This window comes from Perognathus longimembris, chromosome 11, assembly GCF_023159225.1.
Source record: "Perognathus longimembris pacificus isolate PPM17 chromosome 11, ASM2315922v1, whole genome shotgun sequence".
NCBI lineage: Eukaryota > Metazoa > Chordata > Mammalia > Rodentia > Heteromyidae > Perognathus > Perognathus longimembris.
In genome coordinates this window covers 63951933-63977976 of record NC_063171.1, presented here as the reverse complement: position 1 = coordinate 63977976, position 26044 = coordinate 63951933, and the positions used below count along the sequence as shown (strand labels likewise).

The 26044-nt window shown below is 40.3% G+C and overlaps 1 protein-coding gene across 6 annotated transcripts in view; it reads right to left on the bottom strand.

Moving 5' to 3' along the window:
• Kcnt2 (potassium sodium-activated channel subfamily T member 2) overlaps window positions 1–26044 on the bottom strand; it is a 274397-nt gene that overhangs the window by 123922 nt on the left and 124431 nt on the right. For all 6 annotated transcript variants that reach the window (XM_048357403.1, XM_048357404.1, XM_048357406.1 and 3 more), the window contains 4 exons: window positions 7322–7502; window positions 6060–6224; window positions 4056–4192; window positions 2558–2621 (listed from right to left, as the gene is read on the bottom strand). In XM_048357403.1, coding sequence (XP_048213360.1) covers window positions 2558–2621; window positions 4056–4192; window positions 6060–6224; window positions 7322–7502 — 547 coding nt within the window. The remainder of the gene's footprint in view (window positions 1–2557; window positions 2622–4055; window positions 4193–6059; window positions 6225–7321; window positions 7503–26044) is intronic.

The following is a 26044-nucleotide window of genomic DNA, read 5'->3' as shown; positions in this document are numbered from 1 at the left end:
ACTCAAGAGCTTTTACACTCAAGGAGGGAGCTCTGCCACTTAAGCCACAGCTCTACTTGCAGCTTGCGCTGCAGGGACCTGAGTGAAAATGGGGAGTCTTTCAAATGGGCTTTACTACGAAGACTGCTCTGTGACAGTGCCCTGGAGACACCAGATTCATATGTTTATATGATCGCACACATTACATACTACACACACTGCACAGCACATATATATCAAACACACACACACAACACCACAGACATACTCCACATACAAACACACAGATCTCGGCTTGATGGAGAGGTGAATGATCTCTTGGTATACAAAGAGAATTCAGGAATGGCCTGGCACTTTCCCTGAGGCGTTTTGTTTCAAGTTCCCCTAAATTCTGGATGTCAGGAACCCCACAACTGTGTCTAATGTTTCAGAAAGGAGGGTGACCTGAGCTCACACTGACTAAACGGTAAAACTTCAGAGGTGTGGAGGGTCGCCAGCAATGGATATGTCAAGAAACCCAGCTACTTTCTTCTCTTCCTTACTGAGTCTTAACCACTGCTCACACAGCGAGGCCTACACAGAGCCCTACTTTCAAAGGCATCTGGCACCTCTATTTTCTGAGACTTTTGAGACTCTCAAGTTCTGTTGCAAAAAGCATCCTCTGTCTCGTGTCTTTCCTCTTACAGCCTAAATTTTAACTTCTTTCCATATGAGTTTGCTGCCATTCATCTACTGCTCTCTTAAACTTCCAAAATTCTACTGTGGTGATCTCACTTCACCAACCCTTTGTCCTTATACTGTAAGTATGTCATCAATTTCTCTCCAATTCAGTAGTGTCGACGGGAAATAGAATGTACTGATACCTGGCAGGCTCCCAAATTCATCTTATAGAGAACTCTAGAAGATGTTATACATCCACTTCCTAATGTTTTCACTGCTCTTGTCACCCAGTGTTAGGAAAGAGATCAAAAGAATGTAAGTCTTTTACAACAAAAAAGTTAACATGAGGGACACATGACTCAAAATTGTATTGTTATGATCATTAAAGAAACACAAGAATAGGATCAACTTGAATTCATTTTCTCAGTAAATAGGTTTGGACTACTAACTAAGCCAAACCCACAAGGAAGCTGTTGAAATTGTGCTTACGTGGGCTGAGAGGGTCTGAGTTTAATTAAAGTAGTAAATGTGGAAAGGAAGGAAGCGATGACATATACATATACATATGATATATCTTAAGAAGCATTATACAACTGTTCCAATCATTTGTTTGGTTTATGCCCAGCTACTAGCTTCGGTAATGAAGAACCACAAACCCTGGGTGAGTTAAACACAGGAATTCCTTGTCTCACAGCTCCGGCTGCTGAGGGGATTTTGGCAGGGTTGGTCCCCTGCGAAGCAGGGAGGGAAGAATCTGTTCCAGACTTCTCTCTCTCTTTCCTTGGCTCCAGTGAGTTGCTTTCATGTTCATTTGGACTCTTTCCTGTATCTACATCTGTCTTGAATTTTTCTTTTTTGTCTTTTTTAAGCAGGACATGGGTCAGTTTGGAGTAGACTTTGCTGTGCGACCTCATAACCACTTAATTATGGCTTTCAGGAGCTTCTCTCCACATAGACCCAGGTTCCAAGCTTTTTAAGGGTTAGGACTTGTAACGCACAAACTTGGTGGGGACATAATTTAACCCACTGTCACCCTCTTCAAAGGAGCAATGAGAATGTTGGTTTAATATTTATATATATTAAAAAAAAGATTAAAACACTGGGGGGAGTTTGAGGGATATCTCCACAAAGGACAGCCTGCACATTTGACAGCCTTCGACTCCCACCACAGACGGTGCCTACTTGCTAGTCTCCGCACACGTGGCACAAGTCCGTCAGAGCCTGTTTTCTTTATTTTCTGTTATATTGTCTATCTTTCCTGTTGTCACCACAAGCATTATTCCGGAGTTCTCATTGGTGTGAGCACCACACACAAATCAGTGCTGAGATGGGTTAGAAACACAGCAACCAGAACAAAATACTCAAGACCTTAAAACACACACACACACACACACACACACACACACACACACACACACACACACACACTTCAAAGGTACTCTTTAGCCAAACTGAAGTCACAATTTAATCATGTATTTCATTAACTTATATGTTTATGGAACACAACAACCACAAGACTCCCAACCCCCACCCTAGGTGCCTTGAATTACATTTTCATAAATGCATATGTATTTTCAGAAGTCTCCAACTGATGGTAATGTGGCATTCCTGAACCCTCTGCCTTCTTTCAGAGTTGAGAACAATGAGGTTCCTTGAACAACAATGGGCAAGTTCACAACCAAAAGTCGTCTATCTGTGTTAATCCTGATCAACAGAAATCCAGAGAATTAGGAGAAACTACTTAAAGAACCCTTACACGGATCAAATAGTTCGTGGAACTCTGTATAGTGTGGCTAAATGGCGAAGAAATAGTTGCTGCTCGTAAGTGAAAATTTAAGTTCACCGATATTTTTTAATACGCAGACTTTTACAAAATGAAGTTAACAAAAATCTCCCAATGTGGAAAAGCACAACTTACAGAGGAGGTCCTGTCTACTTCACATCGGCTGCTCAGAATGAAGCAGGCCTCCGCATCGTCCATCCTGAACACAGACAGAAGAAGAAAAGAATCACACCCTGAAAGCACTCCAGAGCCCCAAACACAGCATCTAGCTTAATTAATGACTCAGATTAATTTATTTCATAGGGGAAAGCTCCCATAGGTCACACAAATTCATACTGAAGGTACAGTGGAGTTTATCTGTACTTACCGTGCCAAGAATTTCACTCACCAAATACATTGGACATACTGACTGTCCACTCAAGACTATCAACAGACAGCCTGTATCCATTAATGTAAAGTCATGACCCCTGCTGAACTGTCATATAACCACCTGGTCGGGAGCCAGGATTGAGCCCGGGTTCTGGAATCTTCCAGTGACTCACTGAACTCTTCCTTGCTCATGGTGATGTGCAGGAAGACCTCAGCCCACCCAAAGCATGACTCTGCCTGCACACACTTCGTGACCCGAGAGGGCGCCATTTGTTCTTGCGGCAGTTTCTAGTGATTCTTTTGTTTCAGAAATGACACCCAGGGAAAGCCCTAAACGACAGTGATGTTGATGAGTCAAACATGACACCGGGTTTCCTGATGATTGCGCATCCGGTCATCATTTTCACGATTATGCAGGGAAGGGGGTTTATTCCTTTTCTGTCATCCCTTGAACACACACACACACATGCACACTCACACTTATGCCATCTGGGAAGAAGGAAAGAAAGGCAGTGGAAAGGCTTCTAAATCTAAAAGACCCCATGGCGCCCCTTGAAGACATGTTGAACTTCCCAGGCAGTGGGAAGGACCTAGGAAACGCTATCTGCTGCGGGTGTCTTCTGGCCTCAGGGGCTAAGGCAGCCATCTGCTGGGAGTTGCTGATGCCCGGTGAGCGGTCTGCACCTGCTCGGGGCCCTCCGTGATGACAGCACCCCGTGGCCTCCGTGCCTGGCGCACAGGTGGCGCAGGGACATCTGCCTCCCACCTCCCGGTTCCCGCAGCCCCCGGGGACCCTGCTGACGCTGCCACCAGACAACACAAGCGCTGTCTGCAAGCTCGTTAAGATGGGCAACTCTGACTCCTCTCTGCGAATGTCTCCCGTGTTTCTTAGCCCGATGTTTTTATTTGTAGAACAAAAGCAGCAGGCAGGGATTTGGGGACAACTCTAGCAGACAGGCTGGACAAGCCTGGCAGCCATCAGCAGCTGAGACAATGGTGTCAAGGCGCACTTCCCAGGGCACGGAAGGCACCGACAGCTGGAAAGCGTGACTGACCCACGACGGGGCTGGAAAGAGGAGGAGTCACATCCTTCTCACATGGGGACCCCCACTTAGTCCAAGTCCAACGTCCACGTTCAAATAAGCATTAAAAAAAATAATAAGTCTTGCAACACTGACCACGACTCAGAGTTGGACGGGAGAAGAGACGCCAAAGCATCATTAACTGTCATCTTCAAAACTGGAGCAGAGAGAAGAATACCTACTTGGCTCTCAGTAGATCCTGATCTTTCAGTGCTGAACCTTGAAGGTAGATCACCCTCTGGGACCACATGGGAATCTGCAGGACCCTTCGAACTTGCACGTCCATCTCAGTAGGGCATAAAATCACCACGTAATAATCCTACTCAAAACAAAACGGGAGGGGTGTGCAAACACTCAGGCTTTCAGTGGCTTCTCACACAGGTAAGTTCAACATTTGAGAACATGTGAACTAAGGTTCAATTCATAACCTCTTAGCATCCGAAATGACATGTTCGATTCCAGGTAGAACCCATAGTGATTGGTATTATTGGGTGATATGATTACGAGCTGATAATTTGGAAAAATTGTTGCTGGGCAGTTGAAGAGCAAGAGGTACTGAAGAAATGAAAAGCAAATAAAGTAGAAGGGTGAAAGATGAAAATATTAGGAAATGTGAAGTCTTTTGGAGAAAATACAAGTGCTTTCTAAATGATATATTTTTTTTTTGCTGTTGTTCTGATTTTTAGTTGCTGTTATTAAGTTAAAGTACCAAGGGGTTACAATTTCGTAAGTCAAGTAATGAGCCAATGCTGCTTGGAAAAATGTCACCCTTCCTTCACTTTTTCCCCTTATATAACGGTTTTAGGCAAGCATCTACAGGGACTGAAATATCATGATAAACATTCATTACTATATTATTCTAATAATACGTTTTGTGAGGAGGCTGGGCACTGTGGTTTACACCTATAGTCCTAGCTACTTAGGAGGATGAGCTCTAAGGATCAAGGATCACATCCATCCTGAGTAGACACATCCGTGAGAATATTCCCTCCAGTTAACCATTAAGAGGTCAGTAGTGGAGCTGTGGCTCATGTCACAGACTAGAATGCAAAGGCCAAGATAGAAAGTGAAGTCCTGAGTTCAAGTCCCAGCACTGGCATGCATGCACACACACACACACACACACACACACACACACACACACACAGAGTATGTTTAGTGGGAACATTCAGAGTTTTCAGAATTATCCATATGGATAGTAGATTAAATTATTTATTGTAGGATCAAATTTTCCCCCAACTAGATCTGACTATACCACTCTAAAATTTCTAAATTTCACTCTAAAACATGATAAAGAATTTCTACAAAAATACAAAATAATGAATATTAAAACAGAGGAATATATTATACAGTTTTCACTTATAAATTAATTTTAATGTAAAAATATAATCATTAAAAGCGTCTCCCAAATGTTTTCTTTATTTTAAGGGAAGGATAATTAGATATACGTATCACTGTGTTTGTCCTTGAGATTATTCTACCTCTTGACAAAAACTGATTGATGACATACAAAACCAGTGACTCTTATTTCTTTAAATTGTACTAAATTCAGCAAGCAGGAAAGAAAAGAAACCAAATCTCCATTGACCCTGTACTCTGCAAGTAGAAGAAATATCGAAAGATTTGTTATCTGTACAGACAAACAAAAGGACCTTTCTGCATTTATGTTTTTAATTTGCCTAATTCCCATACCATTCTTGGTCATTTGCTGCATCTATATATAGAACTTCTTATATTCTTGACAACAAACAAAGGACCTTCTAGACTTCCCTTAGCAATATTTTCTACAATTCTCAAGTATTCAACAGAACAGATGACCTTGTAATGACTTCCTTATTGTTTTCTTACACTTTATGTTAAAATTCAGTTTCATTAAAAAAAAAAGTCATTGATGCTTTACCCAACAGAGGAGAAAGTAATCTTTTAATTCAAAGAAGATCTTTTGTTTCTAGAATTAACATAATCCCATCTGGCTTTATGTGTAGATACAGAAAGAACTTTAAAATATTATTTATTCCTTCTGCATTTCTCTATGTTCCTGGTTATATTTGTATTTCATATACTACTTCTAAATTTGGAAATGCATAAATAAAAACCCTCCACCATGCTGGCCGGCTGCTTAATTGGCTTTGACAAGATGTTAGCATGTATGGTGTGGTATCATGAATAATATAATCCAAATGTACCTGCAGTCTTGGATGTGCATAGAATTCATTTAAGAAATCCATCAGTAAGTCGATCTTCAGGGAGCTGACGCACAGCACAACATGCTTTTCAGTCTGGGCCCTGTGGCGGCTGTAGTTGCCTCCTGACTTTTGTCTTTCCATCCACAAGTAGGCCAGCTGTTCAAACTGCAGTTAGTGTATTTTCCACATGTGAATGGAAACACCAGACAGACAAAAAAAAAAACATTTCTTTTAAAAATGAGTGCAGTACATCTACTGTTCATTACACTCGAGTTTCTTAGATGGGATGCAGTGAGAATCAAATCACGATCTTCAGAGTTTACTGATGTCACTTGGGAGCTTCAAGTCTCCAAAAAACACATCAACATGATGTTACTACGGTGTCCTACCAAGACAACAAGATGCTTGTTTATCCCCCTGATGTTGGCTTGCCGTGTCATGGGCTGAGGGAAAGAGAAAATCTCGTGTGTATTTCTACACATTCTTCTGCCTAGCTACACACATGTGTCTTGCAAAGGGAAGTGGCAGGACCTCAATGCCACCTTCTAGCTCTGCGGAAGCTGACCTTGTGGGTGGGAAGTGAGGGCACCCAGGGCAAATGTCAGGAAGCCATGGGTGGTGTGGGTGTTGCCATTTTTGTTCCTGTTTGTGGCACTTTTAGATTCACCGGGGGCAAGGTTGTGGAATAAGCTTGCAAGTTGAGTTTGCATTTCTGACTGACTTCATTATTGGAACATCCAGGATTCAGGAGATGAGAGGTGAGAGGCTGAATCTACTCATCTGTAATCACATTGAATATTTCTGTCCCCTTGGGAGCTCCATAGTCACTGCCCAAAATGCAGCAATGCTATTTAAACTCCAGGTCTTGATTTGGTTTTAATTAACCAATATAACCAATAAATCTTCATCCCATTGCATTATATAGTTTTAGGCTTTATTTGCAAGAATGAAGAGAAATCAATCCTTCCCAAATTTACTTCTTTAGTTTATTAACTTATCAGTAAAAAAAAAATCTCATGAAGAATATGCTTAACTCTGTGTTTAAGAGGAAACAAGTAACAGAAATAATATGAGTTATCAGCTCTGACTGGAGGAAAAGAAACAACTCAGTGTTTGTAATGAAATGCCCAAAAATAAGCATTTCTGAAATAATTTAAATAGTTGATGTTATTATTAACCAGCCTGTGTTTATTATAAAATGTGAAAGATTCAATCTCATAGGAGTTGTATGCTTCTATAAAATGAACAAAGGTCATGTTTACCTGTATGGGTAAAACCACCAGCGCAACACAGATCATAGCAACAACGAAAAGCTTGGAGGGCCACGTCTCCGGAGTGACATCCCCAAAGCCCACAGTAGAAAATGTCACAATGCAGAAGTAGAGGGAGTCAAAGAGATTCAGCTTCTTTCCTATTCGCTCCAGATGCTGGATTCCACAAATGCTAAAAAAGCAAAAGGTGCATTACTGTTAAAACTTGCAAATAGGCACGTGGTCTCTCACCATTGCTCTCTCAAAGCCAAGGCATGGTTCATACAGCCAGTCTACAGTTGAGTTCTCATGTTTTACAATGTTTGTTCTCAGAAAAATATGTTTGAAGTGTGTCACTAGACTAAACAGACAGTCTCATTTTGGCTAATAGCCAATATATTATGACCACCAAAATTACTAACTGAAATATCAAATCCATTTATAGTCATTCATACAAGCTTGGAGACCAGATATTGCTAAATCTCATTCCTGCCCCAAATACCAAAAGTGAATAAGAAAGGAGACATTTACTGTGTATGTTTATTTGTTTGTTCTGAGGTGGCCATTTATTTTTTCTCATTTCTTCACTGTGGGATGCTTGAGTAAAAAGATACAGCAAGACAACACTCTGTTGGAAAAAGACACAGGAACAACTCCTAGCTGGACACTTATCCTTATAGATTTCAATATTGGAAATCTCAGCCTCTAACTCTATTAGCAGTAACTTTCTGTTGTTTATAAATTATCCCATATCAGAGATATTTGCTATAGCAGAAGATCAACACAGATTTTGGTACTTAGAAGCTGGAAGTTGCTATATCAAATACCTAAAAAGTACCGGAGCAGGTTTGAAACAGAAGAATGGGCAGAAAAAAGTAGAGGTAAGTGATAGAAACAGCCTATATTTCACTAAATGGAGTGCTAAATTGGTAACTTTGTAAGGAATCAGAATAGAAGATTAGCAGAGAATCTAAATCTTCTTAAAGATTACAGAAGTAGTTGTAACTAGACTGTTGGTAGAAATATGGACAGTAAAAGCCATTCTGATAACTTATTAGACAAACACAAGGAATATTTTACTGGAAAGGAGGAGAAAGGCCATCTCTTTAACAACATGGAATGACGTGACTGAATTACTTCCATGTCTTGGTACTTTGAGAAAGGCAGAACTTAAGAATGATGATGGAACTGGAACGTTTGGCAAAAGAAATCTCTAATTTAAGTAAGTGCTCTGGGTTTTTCAAGACATCTCCTGACGGCACGCTAAAATGGGAGAAGACAGAAATGGATTAAAGATGGCATTTATAAGCAAAGGGTGGCAAAACACAGATTTGGAAGATTTGTATCCTCTCCAAGAAGACAAAAACAGTGCCTAGGAGAAAACACAAAGGCTTTGAGATTCACGCCTAAGGCGAGGTTCTCCATCCGGATGGATGGCAGATGACCCTGTAGGCCTTTCAGTGTCCTTCACACACAGGCCAGGGCCGCTGGGCCTTGGACAGAGCTGTTTCAAGGGAGAAGCCCCGAGTGCTTGTGCCACTTCTGGGTTGGTCCCTGAGGGCAGCTTCGGGACTCTGACCCTTGCGTTGGGGTACAATATTTGGGGGACAACTCAGGTATATCACAAGTGCATCCAAGAGGTGCTCCTGAGCACAGGGGCATTGGGGTAGAGTCCTCACGGGGCAGACTCTAGCTGTGCAGCATGGATGATCTGGAAGGAAAGCTACACCATGGAAGTGTCAAAGGATGTTTCCAGGACTAGGAAGAGCAGCGCCCCAGAGGTGGGAATCGCAGTTGCCACTGGGCGATATCTATTGGAAACCTAGACATGCATTGTCATCACTGGTCCCTTCACTATACAGCCACCATCGCCAGCAGAGCAGAGACAGGGCCCAGACCCCCCACAGGGGGTGGGGCACCCCAGGACCTGGGAGCCAACCCCTGGCTTGTGTGTAGAAGGTCTGACATGGAGCCAAAACAATCCACCCTTGAACCTCAGGATTGTTTACTCTATTGGGTAATTATGCAAGGTTAAACTTTCAGAGCTACTAGAAGGCACTGAGAGACATTCTGTATGAAAAGGGGGCATACATTGGGGGAGCCACGTTGAAATGCTATGGTTGGAGCCTGTGCCCCCCCAAAACAAAATATTCATGTTGAAAGCTTCCCAATGCAACAGAAATAAAGATGGAAACTAGAAACTGATTAACTGGGAGCAGAGTCCTCTCGTGAGCAGGAATCCTGATGTCAGGGAAGGACTGGCTGGAGAGAAGGCATTCACTTCACCCGAAACTTGAGGTTGCTCGACCTTGGGCACACCAGTGTGAGAAGTACAGATGTGCTTTCTATAAAGCATGCAGATGCAAGTTCTTAATTATACCAGCCCAAATGGCCTACAGAAGAGCACAGTCCTGTTCAGGGAAAGAAAGAAGAGAGACGGAAAGGAGGAAGGGGAGGACTAAGGGGAGAGGAGGGAAAGGAAGGGAGGGTGGGAAGAAGAGAGATGGGAGGGGGAGAAGGGAGTGAGGAAGGATGGCAGGAGGAAGGAAGAGAGGGAGGGAGTGGAATAAGAAATGGAGTCGTGTGCTGGGTGAAGAGAAGTGACAGGAAAATGAACACATACACTTGTGTTTATATGAAATATACAGGAAAGTGACATCAAGCAGATCGGTGGTTGGCTGGGACTCATGCCAGGAATTGCATGATGGACATGTTCTAAAAGTGGGCGGTGGCTGTTGTTGCACAACCCAGTGTAAACGTTAACATGCGATTTGATTTACACTGAAGACAAGAGAGTCTGATGATGTGTAAATGAGGTCCCCGCGAGGCTTTCAAGGAAATCGGAACACGATTTTGGACATCTACTATGATTTCTGTTGCCAACAAGTGAACAATTCATTTATGTCCAGGAAGAATTGAAATAATATTCAGCTATTTCCCAGCAATACGTTTTCCAGCCTTTTATGACAATCTCCCTGTTTGTGTAAGCTAAATAGCATAGATCTTGACTCGTAAATTGTTAGCAGCAACAAAGCCTAAGGTGGTGAACCCTGGAGAAACAGGTAGATGGACCAAAGGACAGAGAGAGAAAATTGGAAATTATCATTTTCCTCCTGAAGCAGGAACAGGCATTGTTTGAGTTTGTTTCCTTTCACTTCTGGTTTCCAAACTGATTCAGAAAAAAAAAAGTCTTTTCAAAGGAGGAGGAGGATTACAAGTGCAACACCAGCAAAGGGCAAGTTAGTGAGGCCCTAGGTCCAAGAAAATGTGTGGCTCAAGCAGTCAAGCACCTGTGGAGAAAGGCCCTGGGTCTACCCCTTAGCACTTAACACTTCTAAATCAACCACCCAACCAACCACCCAATCAAAATCTCAGGAAAGACTTTTCATAATACTGAAAATTTTACTGCTTCCAAGTAAAATAAACCATGTCAGAGATACGTAAATATTTAGTCTGGGTACAGAAGGATGTTTTTAAATTCCAGGACATATCTTCTTCCTCCCTTTGTGTTAACTCTAGGTGTCTTTTATTATGTTCAGAATAAGATCCCAGTGCCTGTGGCTATTCTGCAATCCCGTCTTTGATTGCCTCCTGCGCCTTACTGCATTCCACCACACTGACTGGGGCTGATACTTAAACTTACAAGCGTGCACAGATGCCAGTGTCAACATGGAAGCCTCCACAGACATCAGTCTCAGCACGGAAGCATGCGCAAGCTCTTGTTTCATGTACCATGCAAGAACGCATAAGTTCTAGTCTCCCTTCCTCCTCTGCGCCTCTGGTTGGTAAATTTAGTTATCCCACTGGCTTAGCCAAAATCCTGGATCCATCTTCCCTGTCTCACAATTGCCATCCAAATTCTCAGCAGCTCCTCCTCCTCCGCTCAAAGTACATCCGGGGTCCTCTGTTCCTGCAAGGGTCCAGGCAGCCATCTTTGCTTCCCCAGACTGGAGCAGATGCTCCAACTCTTCTGCAACAGCCCCCCCCCCCCCCCCGTGGTCCATATTGCAGGCAGACTAAGCTTGGAAAGGGTGGGTCTGCTCGCAAAACCATAATAGGTCTCCCCTGTCTCACGTACACTGGAAGCTCAGGTTATTTCGTTTGCCTCCAGGACACCCTGCAGTCTCACGCCTCACTGCCTTGAAGGCTGACTGTGGACTCCTTTGCCTGGGGGCAAATCAATGGGATTTGCCACTTTGTCCCAATGAGAAGACAGGTAGGTGTCAAGCTGACCTCAGGATGGTCTCCTTTATCTGTGGGGCACCCAGCTGTTGTCCAGTCTCTCCTGGCTAATGCCTTACATTCCTCATGTCTTTACAGGAATGCCGCTTAGCTATGAAATCTACCTCACCATCACACATACGCCAGGGCTCCCGAGCCTGTGTTATAGTGATTGATGTGTCTTGGGTGCCTTTCGCTATAGAAAGGGAAGTTCAGGGAGTGCTTTGCTTACTGCGTTAATGGTACAGAGCATGCAAAATAGTGCCTTGGACATAACGGTGTTCATTAACTAGAACATAATAGATGTAGGCCTCTGCTGCTTAAACTTAAACCACCAAGCCATTTAGACTGATGAGATATACATGAAAACCAATTTAGGAAAGAAAGTAAAAGCAAGTAATACTATTTATCAGAGTGCTGACTTCATTATTGAATCTAATACAAGACAGTGGCAAGATTAAATACCTTTTAGTCAACAAAATCAGATCCTGCCTTACACAATACACACAAATCACCTCAAAACAGACTGAACATTTGGACTTAAACTATATAACTCCCAGGAAAAAAAAACATTGCTGACATTGGTCTTGGCAATATCTTGTATTTGATATTCAAACCACAACAGTAAAAAATACATGAGTAGAGCCACAGTAGTATAAAAAACTCCTATATCATAGGAGTAGTGGAAAGCATTTGTATTTGGAAACCCATTTATCTAGTAAGGATTAATTTTAAAATGCTATAAGAATCTCCCATAAATCAATAGCCAAAACAAAGAGAGAGAAAAGGGAGAGAAAAGAAAAAAAGAAAATTGACTTAAGAAAGAAAAAGACAAAGTGACAGAAAGGAGGGAAGGAAGGAAGGAAAGACAAGAGGATCAAGGTTCAAACACAGCCTGAGCAAGAAATTCAATGAGATTCTTATCTGCAACTAACCACCAAAAAGGTGGAAATAGAACTGTGGCTCAGGCTCAAGTGGTAGAGTGCCAGCCGTGAGTGAAAAAGCTCAAGGACAGTGCTATGCCCTGAATTCAAGCCCTAGCACATTCTCTCTCTCTCTCTCTCTCTCTCTCTCTCTCTCTCTCTCTCTCTCTCTCTCTCTCTCACACACACACACACACACACACACAAGTCAAAAAGGTGAAATGAATGCCAATGACCTCAACTTCATAACAGCAGTAATAATACTATAAATTAATGTGCAAACACTTTTTCCTTGCTCAGTTGCTAACATAGGTGAATTGCTTAAGCTTTTTAAACGCCACGCTCAGTGGGAAAGTCAGTCATAATATTCACTCCTTTAGTGGCTGTTATGAAGATTGAGTGAACTCATGCCCCATGAAATGCATGGCACATACTAATGTTCAATGAATTCATAATAATCCTCTGATGTACTTCCAGCCTCTGCAGCAGAGAATTAGAAGCAGAAAAACAAGCCCAGTAGAAGGACCAAATATATGCGCTGAAGTATTACAGAGCCCTTGTCTTTCTCTTTGAGCAGAAACGAGTGCTGCTTTTAAGAAGAGAGCCAGGGATGAAGGACAGTGACACAGTGAGATGAGGAAGTGCAATCGCTTTTCCCACGTGTGTGCAACCAGGATTATAAGCAGCAGAAAATCATGCCCGGCCTAATACAAATAGCAAGTGCTTTCAGAATGCCACACGGAACAGCTTCAGGGAAGAAATGTAAGTGAGCACAGAAGCCTTCAGAAGAGTTAGGCAATGGGCAAGGTCAACCTGTAATGGTTAACTATTTAGAAAGAGGAATCACTGGCTAAGATTAGCTGACCTTTCATGGCGCTCTGACATCATTTACGGAAACTAACAACTAATTCTTGGGAAAGCAGTATGAAGGGATAAGAATTTTCAAAATTTAAAAAAAAAAAAAAGAACCGAAAACAATTTCTGGGCCAAAAGTGTCAACATTAGGGTAAGGACACATTTTAAAGTCTCAATGCTGACATCACTTAAATGAAATAACATTTCTTTGTTTGTTTCCCTTTTTTTTCCATTTCTGGGGCTTGGACTCAGGGCCTGAGCACTGTCCCTGGCTTCTTTTTGCTCAAGGCTAGCACTCTACCACTTGAGCCACAGCGCCACTTCTGGCCTTTTCTATACATGTGGTGCTGAGGAATCGAACCCAGGGTTTCATGTATGCAAGGCAAGCACTCTACCACTAAGCCATATTCCTAACCCCTGAAATAACTTATTCCATATATATATATATACATATATGTATATATACTGAATTATATAAGAAAAATAAGACCAGCATTATATGACAGTGTTTAGAAAACAGACGTTAAAATATCAACATTTTGAAAAAAATCCAGGATGATTTTCCTTTACTATACTTCTTTATGCATGTGCTTACATTTCTCTACTAACAGTCATCAAGGCTTTAGGGTTTTGTGTTTTGTTTTGCTTTGTTTTTGTCAGTACTGGGGCTAGAACTCATGGCATGGACACATAGCTTTTTCTCTCAAGACTTGCCCCCTATCACTTGAGCCACAACTCCACTTCCAGCTTTATGCTGGATAGAGATAAGAGTCTCACATGCTTTCTGACCCAGACTGGCTTCAAACTTGGAAACCCAGATCTCAGCATCCTGAGTAGCTAGGTTACAGGCATGAGCCACTGGCACCCAAGTATAATTTTTTTGACTTATGGCTTTTAAATTTTTTGAAGGTGAAAAGAACAGCATCCAGGCTTAGTACAAGTCCTAGTACTGGCATTCATGTTCATGCATGCGTGTGTGTGTGTGTGTGTGTGTGTGTGTGTGTGTGTGTGTGTGTACTTGTGTATGAGAACAAATTAATGATTTTTGCTTACATGTCAAGAAACATGATATTTTCCACAAGTATTCAGTGAACAGTACTATATTATTGCTTCACAAAGGTCACTCTGGCTACAAAACATTTGGAATACACTCACAAGAAATGTGCATAAGCCACACACCCAGCTCTTATTACAAAGAGGTTATAAAGTTTCCATTAACAACAAGGCCATTAAGAGGAACAGAACTAGAGATATTTACAGAATGTTCACAAGGTTAAAAACATAGGATTCATTAATGGTATATAGTGCAAAAGAACAGGAAATGTTAAGACTAACTGCTATAAACTGGGTGCCATTGGCTCACACCTATAATCCTATCTACTCAGAAGGCTGAGACCTGGAGGATCTTGGTTCCAAGCAGAAAAGTCCACAAGTCTCCATCTCCAAAATAAGTAGCCAAAAGCCAGGATGGAGGCAAGCTTCAACTTGTAGAGAGGCCAACTATGAGTTGGAAGGCCAAGCAAGCAGCCAAGAATTCATACCACAAACAGCCCCAGCACACACAAAGAAAGAACAATTCCTGTACATCTCAGTGGCCCAGCGGAATGAGGGCAATGTTGGAAATAGATATTAAAGAAATTATAACAAATTATCATCTGGAATAGATTTTTTAGAAATAATCTAAGACGAAATGTCAAAGAAACAACTGAATATCAAGGTGTTGTTTTTTTGAAAGCCAAAAGATAATTGGCCTAAGAAAAATATACCTTTACATAAATGTCAGGTTCTCTTTGGAGCAAAATTTAACCTCCAGTGGAAAGAAGAGTCCAAACATCAACTGCTTTGCCACCAAACTTACACTGAGAGCAAAGGTGAGATGGACGTTAGCACTTAAAATACTTGCTAACCCCTGGTTATTGACATCAGAGGTATTCGGTCTCTGAAATTCATGTGTATCCACACATGCTTTGAAAGGAAGGTCTTGACCACTAAAACCATGATACTGTGCCGGAGGCTGATCCAGCCAATTGGCTTGGGTGTGAAGTCAGATGACACACACGTTGGATAGAAACAGATGAAAAGTTCCCTAAGAGACGCCGCGTCCGCAAAGGGCATAGCTCATCCTGTTCTTATGATACAATTGCACAGGGCAGAACTGCACACGTACCTTCTGGCTGCCGCATGCCTTAGCGAAGGCGTCTAACTTCCTATGTTCGTTGGCAAGCATTCTGGCTCACATTTCTTGGTGCTTTTCACAGGCCACAGCCATGGTAAGGAGGTGTTCCTAGATTTTTATCTTGTACAGGCACCAGTGTTCTCACTACCCATGCATGCTGCTTTATTGACAAGGGACAGACAATCAAGCTAAGAGGCTGGGGATATGGCCTAGTGGCAAGAGTGCTTGCCTCGTATACATGAGGCCCTGGGTTCAATTCCCCAGCACCACATATACAGAAAAATGGCCAGAAGTGGCGCTGTGGCTCAAGTGGCAGAGTGCTAGCCTTGAGCAAAAGGAAGCCAGAGACAGTGCTCAGGCCCTGAGTCCAAGGCCCAGGACTGGCCAAAAAAAAAACAATCAAGCTAAGAGGATCTGTTATATTATATAAGGAATACATCTTACAGGCAATTTATTGGGTATTTAGATTTTCTTGGGAAGAAAACAGGAAATGATGAAATGATGGATGGGACTCCTTAGAAGTTATCCATGAAGAACTGCATTATGAAATGGTGCATTACCATTGATGAAAGACTGCCGGGAGTGTGCATGGTGTGTGTAAACCTATGAAGTGTACAAATGCACATCTGTGGGAGAGCTCCTGCAGTCCAAATGCACGCTCATGACTTTTGTGGACATAGGAAAGTTTGTTCATGTACACATTTCCGACTTTAATCCTGGGAGTGATTTAAATTTGCTGAGTCTTGCTGAAACATCAGAGACTTTCTAAATATATCTTTGTTCCTTTTCCAGTAATAAGATAATAGTAAAAGGTCAATAGTTCTAACGAACCATATTTTCCAAGTCTCTGTTTTTCTTGGTTTAATTTAAAAACAACCCAAATAAAGCAAAATACCCATCCCACTTTCTACTTGTGTGTTTTTCCTTTGTCTAACTATAAATTTATCATTAAGAAATTACATTCTAGATGGAAAAAAAGTCTTAAGGCAATGACTGGTACAGAACAATTTCTGGTAGTAAAGATGTATGGGATTTTACATTAAAAAGAAAAACTGCAAGTGCAAAAGACATAACCACAGCCCACAAAAGTTGAGATAGTCCTTAGACTAGGGTAAATAGAAGTGAGGCTGCAAGTTAGCAGAAAGATCATATATTGCTTTGTATATAGCACCAAGAAGTTGACATCACCCTGAAGATTGACTGCACAAAGGAACAATTTGAAGCCCCCAAATGAAGTCATTTGTGCAGCATTTGAGATCAGAAAAAAAAAAAAAGAAAAAGGTCACAGACAGCCAGATCCGTTGCTACTGCCCCAAGCAGCAACTATATTTATGCTACGCCATGAGTCGCAGGCTGAAATCACTTTTAAGACTCTGCCCACAAATCACCCAAGTTAAGATAGAGCTCAACCCAGAGGAAATAATACATGCAGAAAAGCATTAAATTTAGTCCTTAAGCAGTTTACAGCTTGTGAGCACTGGTTTGTAACAATTTATTTTCTTGGAGAATTTTTGGGAGCATTCATTTATTTTACTTATTTGATTCAACTTTTAAAAATAAATTGCCAACAGAAGTGATCTAAACTTACTGGTTTACATATCATGGACTGACACCGTATGTTTACAGATAAATTCGTGAAACTGATACAACACAATATGCATATATCCTAATTGCCTTCCGAACTTTGATTTGGCAATGCATTTTTCATCTCATCAAGAATTTAATAGATGAGTCCTTCATACATGTAAATATGAAATGGAACCATATAAATATCAACTAATTGAAGCTGTTTTCTACCCATTTTACATATGTCTACCAGAATGTCTTTCCAGTTACTGCCCCCTAACAAGATCAAATAGCTCCTGAAAATCAAAACAGCCACAAAACAAATTTTGACAATAGTCTACCACAAATGCCCCAAGTTTTACTCATTAAAAATAACAACAATGAAAAACCTCTTGTTTCCCTATTTTGGGGTTCGTTTTACTTGGCATCAGCTTACATGATCATATGTACATAGCTATTGAATTGTTGTGAGCCTCAGCTAGGACTCCTGTTGCCAACTGTATTTGATTTTGGTACTGTGGATATCAGACATACATTTATCTGAATTAGGGAAGGGAAGAGGAACATCAAAATGGTGTGACAAAAGACAAAAGGCGAACCAATGCAGCAATGATACTCTCAAGACAATATGATGGAAATTAACTGTACAACTTTGGGGGAAAGTAGAGGGAGAAGCAGGAGAAAAATGAGAAAGGGAGTTACAAGTTTGACAAGAAATGTACACAATACGTATGTAACTGTAACCTCTCTGAACATCATCTTGACAATAAAATTTAATCTAATTAAAAAAATAAAAGACAAGGAAAAAGATAGTCTAATTTAACATGCTACTTCTCATTACACACAGTGGAGAAATGTTTCTAGAAAAGGTGACTTTTATTTTTATGCAACCACATATATGAATTGGCCTTTCCATGTAATATTCAAAGGTAGTATGCCCCGATAGAGTGTACTTCTCTTTTCTTCCATTCTAAGAGATGCTTAAAAATCTTACACATATTTCAGACTACAACAGTCAAAGGTAATGCTTTAATACATAGCCAACTGTGAAAAATAAAACTTAAGAAGTACCTGACTGGTTTACTTGGACCTTTAGACTTTTAAATTCCGGTCAAGTAGGTGAAACATTGTGTAAAATGGTCTCCTAGCTAATTCTTTTTCACTGGAAATTAAAATTGTTTTCCTGATCGATAAGATTTGTTGGAAGGTCAATGACACGGTCGTCCAAACGAAGGAAATTTACTGGAAACCATGAACAGTATCAACACTGACCTAATGAACATTGCTCTCATGGCTTTGGGATTTAGAAAACTTGTAGGATCGTCCCACCAGATTATATAAACAGAATAAACATCAAGTTCGTATTTAGATTCAGACAGTATTACTTGAGAAGAACCTCTTCTTTTTGTGTGTGAGAGGAAAAGCAACAGCATAAGAATGCGGAGTCCCACCGTGCAGAGAAGGTGGCCTTGGCTTCATTGAGGAATGTGCTCTTCATTCTGCTCATGAGCACTAACTAAAATTACCTAGTTTCCTCTAGCTCTGCTGCCTGGAAAGTTTTATGTAAGATTTATACTTAGTTCTCACTCGGTAGATTTTCCTTCTGTTTTAAGAACCCAACTCTATGTCTAATTTGAATATGCTAAAACCTTTTTGTTGAAGTTTATATGATATTTGTTCTCTCTGTATATGACAAGTAAGTAAATGAAAGCTGGGAAAGACTATCACTTAACTAAAGCCATGGACCAAGGACATGCCACAACCCAGATATTGTCAATTCTAATGAAGTTTTTCACCTAATGTCCATATAGACATATATGTACATATATATACATATGTGTATATGTGTGTATGTACTTTTGGTAAAATGTTTATATATACATATATGTATATGTTTATATATACATATGTTTATATATATACATATATGTATACATATGTATACATACATATGCATATATATGCATCTGAGAAATTAAACCTCCAGAACAACCATCTTTTTTCTCCCAACTAGGAATCTTTCCCTGAAATTTACAGGCTACTCTGCATTTGAACAGTACCTTATAATTTACAAAATGCTTTGATAGAAATAATTTTCCTCTTTGTGGCTTCTCAGCACTGGTGGCCCTGTTTGAATTTCTAATTATGAAACAGAAAAGATTTAGAAAAAAAAATCAAACCACCAAACAAAACAAAATCCTGGGGAGAAAAATTTAAGCACATTTGGGGGACATTTTGCTTGAAGGGAAGCGAGCGCTCTGAACCATCCACATAAGAGATAATTATAACACAAGGGATGGAAAGTGGTTTTTCACTTTCCCAGTAGGTGCACTAGAGGGGACAGACTCATGAAATGCAAATGAGATATTTAGAACATCCTAACGCCACTCTGCTAAGAAAATAAGGACCAAAACTGTATACATAAAGCCAAGTCAAAGGTGGATAATAAATATAATTCGTTTGGTGAATAGGAACTATAACCAAGAGAAATGAAGAGTACTGAGTGGACAAATGGGCCTAATGGATTACAGAAAGCCAGAAACATGCAGCCTAAGATTTACACAGCAAATTATAAATGAAGTTTAACACAACTAAGGGGTAATAGAGTATATCAGATTAGATAATATCCACAGGAAAAGGTAGACAATGATCAAAATGGATCAGCACTCTCGACCAGTATACTTTACAATATATTATTGACAAGATAATGGGCCAGGAAGACAATAAACTGCAATATGCTGAAATAATTTGGAGCACATACACAGGAACCATGAGACACACAGCGATGAAACGGGTGCATGAGTCAGAGGATTCTAAGAATCTGTTCAAGTGTGAGTGCCTGAATGAACTGGAGAACCTAGATACACAGAGAAAAATTAATCAGAAGGGCAAGACAAGACGAAAACCCGGGAGTGAGTTCGGCAAGAGGAAAAGAATGGAGCTTACGGGTGCTCTGAAAAGATGGTGAATTTGGCATGGACTTGGTTGCTTGATGACAGCAAACGGCTTCGGTGCTAATAAAAATGAACTATGCAAGCTCTGACATTGACTATGGTTTAAAATAGACAGCCATCTGGGTTGGATGGTATAGAGTGCTATGTTCACAGCAGTGGGAAATAAAAAATATTCTCAGATCCCATTTAGTCAGATGATTCTTTATATAAAAAAAAATCTGCTGCTGAAATTACATTCTTTTGTGCATGTGCCTGTGTGTGTGTGTGTGTGTGTCCGTGTGAGCACGCGTGTGCACTTGTGTGCTATTGCTATCCTGGGGCTTGGACTCAAGGCCCAAGCACTGTTCTTGAGTTTTTGTCCTCAAGGATGGTGCTTTACCATTTGAGCCACAGCTCAATTCTGGTTTTTCGGTGGTTAATTGGAGATAGGCCTCTCACAGATTTTCCTACCCGGGCTGGGTTTGAACTGCAATGTTCAGATCTAGGCCCCCAAATAGCTAGGACTGTATTTTTATTCTTGATTTTTGTCTACATTTTGTACACTGGGCAGCAAAACCTCTTGGCCCATCCGTGAATGAAAGCACATCCTGCGAATATAAGAAACTTCTTCTCTTCAGTGCAGTGCAGCTCCAAGTGACTTGGGTGCCCAGTTGCTTTTCTCTGGATTTCACTGTACTGAGTAGTTCTAAATGTATGTGTCTGGTTCCAGCCCCTCTTCTAAACTGCAGGCTCCAGTAATTACATGTTCATTTAACTTCTCACCTGGAGTGAATGTTTATTTTGTCGGTATTGGAGCTTTAACACAGGGTTTGCGTGCTGTCCCTTAGCTTTTTCTGCCCAAGGCTGGTGCTTTACCACTGAGCCACCCTTCCACTTCTGGCTCTTTGCTGGTTAATTGGATCTAAGAGTCTCACAGACTTTGCTACGCAAGGTGTCGTCAAAGTGTGACCCTCAGATCACAGCCTCCTGGGTAGCTAGGATTACAGGCGTGTAAGACATGGGAAATGCAATGGTCTCCATGTCTTCTTCCTCCTTGCCATCTTTCCCACCCTGCTTTCAGGACAACAGGAAGTCGTGGTTTCCCAGAACCCAAGCCGCAAAGCCATTCTTGCTGCGCGTTGCTTCCAAGGCCCGGAATACCAGCCAAACGGCTCCGCTGCAGTCTTCAGAATGGAAGGAAACCTAACTGCTGCCCACTGCCTGGCTCATCTTGGCTAGGCCAAGTTTCCAATACCTCCTTCCACCATCACCACCATCACCAACCAGCATGTCCAACTTCCTTTCTCTCCTCCCAGCCTGTTCTTCTGTGTGTGGAAGAATACACTGCCTCTTTACTACACCTTCCAGCAGAGCGCATTGGAAGCTCAGCCCCGCAGAGCTGCTCCTCAGTTTCCCCTGAAAGATGCATAATTCCCCCACTTACTTCATGTGCTTCAAATCTCGCTTCCTTTGCCAACAGTTCCCCCAAAACCCCAGGGGAAATAGCCATCGGCTTCCTCCTCCACACAGATTTATTGTCTTCGCTTTTTGCACTCACCGATTTTATTTAAGTGTTTTTACTAGTTTATTGTCATCATCCTGTGGGTTCCACAGAGAGGTTGGGATCATTCTAATTCGTGTCCCCGCTTAGCACCTAACTCAAAGGTATGTCAAATGAGTGACAAAAATGTAGGAACTTTTCACCTTGTGTTTTTGGATTCTCTTGCTATTCCCTTGAAATCTTTTGAACTATTTTAAATATCCTCCCTATACTTCTAAGCAACCATAACTTTATACCTGGTAAACATTCGCTTATTTTTCTAAACAACCATAATTTTATACTCTGATAAACATTCACTTTTTTTCCCCTAAGCAATCATAACTTTATATTCGGATAAACATTCTTTTGCATACAGGAAAATTTAGTCCTTTTATAGATGTGCAGATAAGAAACCAGTAAAATAGGACCTAAAAGCTACTTTTGCTCAAAAATATTGACTCCTTACCTGGGCCTATGAGTTACCTAGAAGCAACATCAAAAGTTTGACATTCCTGCCTTCTCTATGTGTGAGTAGTGGTGACTTAGGGCCACCTTGAATCCAGGAAGGAAAGCACTGTTTCCTAACAACTGAGACAAGAAGGTTCCCGTGAACAGGAGGCCTTTCTCATTATGAGCAGGGCACCCTGACAACGACTGCCAGAAATGTCAAATACTTACCTGCTCCTGCTCCATTCTTGCTTCATTTCAACCTACATCTCTATTGTTTCTCAGTCTGTACCTCAATCAAAAACTGAATTATTTCCCAAACAAAGTATTTCTTAGCCCCTGTATTCAATAGTGATACAACTCACATTTGGAAGATGCTTTCTCCAAGTTGCCTGCGGATGAGACTGATTTAAACATGGTTGAGAAACTAGTTTAGAAAGGAATTGTAAAATAGATCCATGAAAATATTAGCCACCCTTCCACGAACACCAGTGTTCTCATTCTAAGAGCAAAGTAATAGTGCTGTGCTGGTTTATTATGTCATACAATGAAGTATGTTTTTGACTACTTCCTATGCATGTAGTGATGACTTACACAGGAGTCTCCATAATTATTATCTACCTAATGCAGATTTTGAACTTGACTTTGAGAATCCAGTGATAGGAAGTGATACATAATACGAACACAAGCCTCACAGTTTCAATGTGGCTGATCCTACTCCTCAAGCCGATACACGGTGAAGCCATTCTGACTGAAAACAACTCATGTGAAATCTACCAGATGAAAAGGAGAAGTGAAGCACAGTCTGGAATGGAACAACACTGCTGGTTGCTAAGCTCTCCATTGGTCGAGATCTCTTAGCCAACATCTGTGAGAAATCAGAAGTTACCCAAAGTCGGTGAATGGCCTGTCCTGACCTGGCGGATATGACTCTCCAGCTGCTTCAGAATAGAGGGAGAGCACCGTTGAGGGTGAGGTGGGAATCGCAAAACACAACATGGTCACCAACCACAGGCCAGGACTCTGAACAGTGCTAAAACCAAGGGTGGTTTGACCAGAAGACAGAACACTGGGCATTTGAAAGTCATTCAGCAAAGCTGCTGGTGCAGTTAAAGTATGAGGCTAAGCAGAAAGAGAAAGACCAGTTCAGAACCCTTTGTAGTCACAGTCTGAAAGTGGACCCAGTCTAAATCACTGAAGTGCTATAGATATTGGCTATTATATATAGCAACATACAGATAGATATTATATGTTAATATCTATCCATTTATTATATATGGTATAACATATTGTGCCATATATTATAATATATGTTATATAATAGAATAATATAATACATAATGCTATAAAATATTACAGATATTATAAAGAGAGACAGGGAATATATGTGATATATACAGGGTATATAATATTCACTTACGACTGCTTCTTAGAAAGAAAATATTAGAAAACAAAATGATACTACTGTCTTCACTCCAAATATTAGAGAACTAAGATGAGTTGCATATAGTTGTCAAAAGGATTCATTGTTAGGGTAAACATTTTAGCAAAATAATGTATTTTAATTTTTGAAATATTTCAAGATAATCTCATGAAGAACATGAGATCTGAGAAAACTGTGAGTGTTGCTTTTTTTTAACCCACCATTAATAAGCAGTATGTTTGACACAGACCCATAGAAAATAACTTCACAGTTGCATAATTTGAAAAGAAAATAAATTCTCATGTGACCCTCTTCAAAATGTCTGAAAAAACATAATTGACTCGCTTCTTTGTAGGCTCTATATATAACCACAAAGGCACATTAATTACTAATCACTTGCTCTGTGCTTTTGAAAATTTGCTTCCTTTAAAATGCTAACTATATTTTCAACAATACAAGCTTTTTAAGCTATGGAATATTTTATGTAATAAAAAAACATTAATTTGAATGGAAGGAAATATTGAGACTAGAAGCTTTTGTCACTACCTGGTAAATGTCAATTTGTACAACAAATGTTGCACAATTGCACAATGTTTCCAGAGGAACAAAAGGTCACATGACAGCAACAAATAACCCTAAATATCCATGTGCTCCCCAGGAATCTGAGGGCTATGTAGAGTTACTGGGAAAAAAATAATTAGCAACGGCCTTCTGCACTGAAAGCAGCTACCTCTTTGATTCCATGCCTGTAGTTCAGACATGAGCATTCCAATCAGCACACATCTTATACTTTGGTAGTTATTGAGGCCACATCAATTAAACTGCTGCAAATAATCGTTATCAACTCTTGTAGACGATTGGCCTAACACCTAACACTCCTATAAACCTTAAGATAATTTTAGATGTTAAGATTCTACATTGTCTTAGGAGGACATTTCTATCTTGAAGCAAGGAGATGAAGTAGTGTTTTCTATTGCTGAAATAAATGTCTCTTTCCTAGGTACTTTGACATTTGTAAAACAAACAAAAAACCCACAATAATAATTTAGTACCTCATGCTCCCCCTTCTCAATCTGTCCTTAATTTACAAAACAACTTAGTCCACGAAAAGTCTCCACACCCCCACCCCACCAGTCAAGACAAACACACATCTTCTTTAGTTGCAAACAAGGTAAGATGAGAATTTTCAGGAGGGAAATGGGACCTCGACCAGATAGAAGTCAACTGAAATTTCAAGAATAAAAATCAAGAACAATATGTGGCACAATGGTTAGAAAAGAAAAATAATAAATAAGGGAGCATGAAAGGCAATGCTTCTAATGTTTAACAGGTTCTGTTTGTTTTTTGTGTATGTGCTTCACAAAGAAGCTGGTAGCTTCCGGAACTGATTGTCTCTCACATATTCTAAAATTGAGAGAAAAGAAGGGAAACTGACCAGGACGCATGGTACTCAGAAATCGACCTGTTGAATTGAACAACTTTCGTCTTTTGAACAACAACTTAAAGGTAATAATACCTTTGAAGAAAAGAGATGATCCTTGAGGCTTAAGAGCCCACATTTGTAAAGAGACACAAGTAACAGCCAAAATTTGATTTATATAAAAGTTCTTTTCAATGAGGGATATGTGCACAATCCATCAGAATTACTGCAAAAGGTATTTCTTTTTTATTATTATTAAAACTTGTAGGAATTTTACAATCATGTTATATCTCCTTGTCAGAAGCAGTAATCCTGGAACATCATTTCACAGAACTGTGCTCTGAACTGAACATTTATCAGTATAAAGATAAGATTGCTCAAATTCCATCATCTTCCACAAAAGTTAACAATGAAAAGAGGGAACATTCTAAAATCTACGGTTGGAAATGCTGAGCTTACAATATGTTTATGTGTCTCCAATAAATAGGGACATTTCGTTATCACAGTCCTTATCTCTCAATGACAAGTACTTGTCATGACAGATGCTACACAGAAAATGGTAAGAGGGAGAAACAGAATCTTGCATATATCACAAAGGCTAGCGAGAATCACTGACAATTAAATAATTATTATATATTAAACTATTTTTTAAAAGAGAAAGCATAAAGCTTTCTACCTCTCCTAAGTAATTTAAGTAAGAATCTACAGTTGGAAGTTGAAAATTAAATAAAAGAGAGGGAAAGATAGGTAATTAAAAAGATTAATGAGAAGGATTTGATTAATCGTGTTCTGTATTTTGAGTCAAATTGTGTTGGCTCTTTTGGTGTTTGTTAATTTTTATATTTTTGGCTGGTTTTGTTGGCTTTCAAAATATATATATGCATAATAAATAGTAAAGTACCCAAAAATAAGAGTTAAAAATTCATATGTAATCCTATATGTACATGTGATCATTTGAGATGTTATCATCTAGCTCTATAGGAATGCATAAACATAGGACTGTACCGCATCTATAATCCTAGCTACTCGGGAGGCTCAGATCTGATCTGGATCAGAGCCAGCCAGAGCAGACAAATCTCAGACTCTTCTCCAAGCAGCAGGAGAAAGCCAGAAGTAGAGGCATGTCTCCCGTGGTAGAATGGCAGCCTTCAACAAAAAGTCAAGCAAGAGCTGAGGTCAATGCGCTTACCATATCAGTTTATAAGTACAGTACATCTTGATCAAGGACATG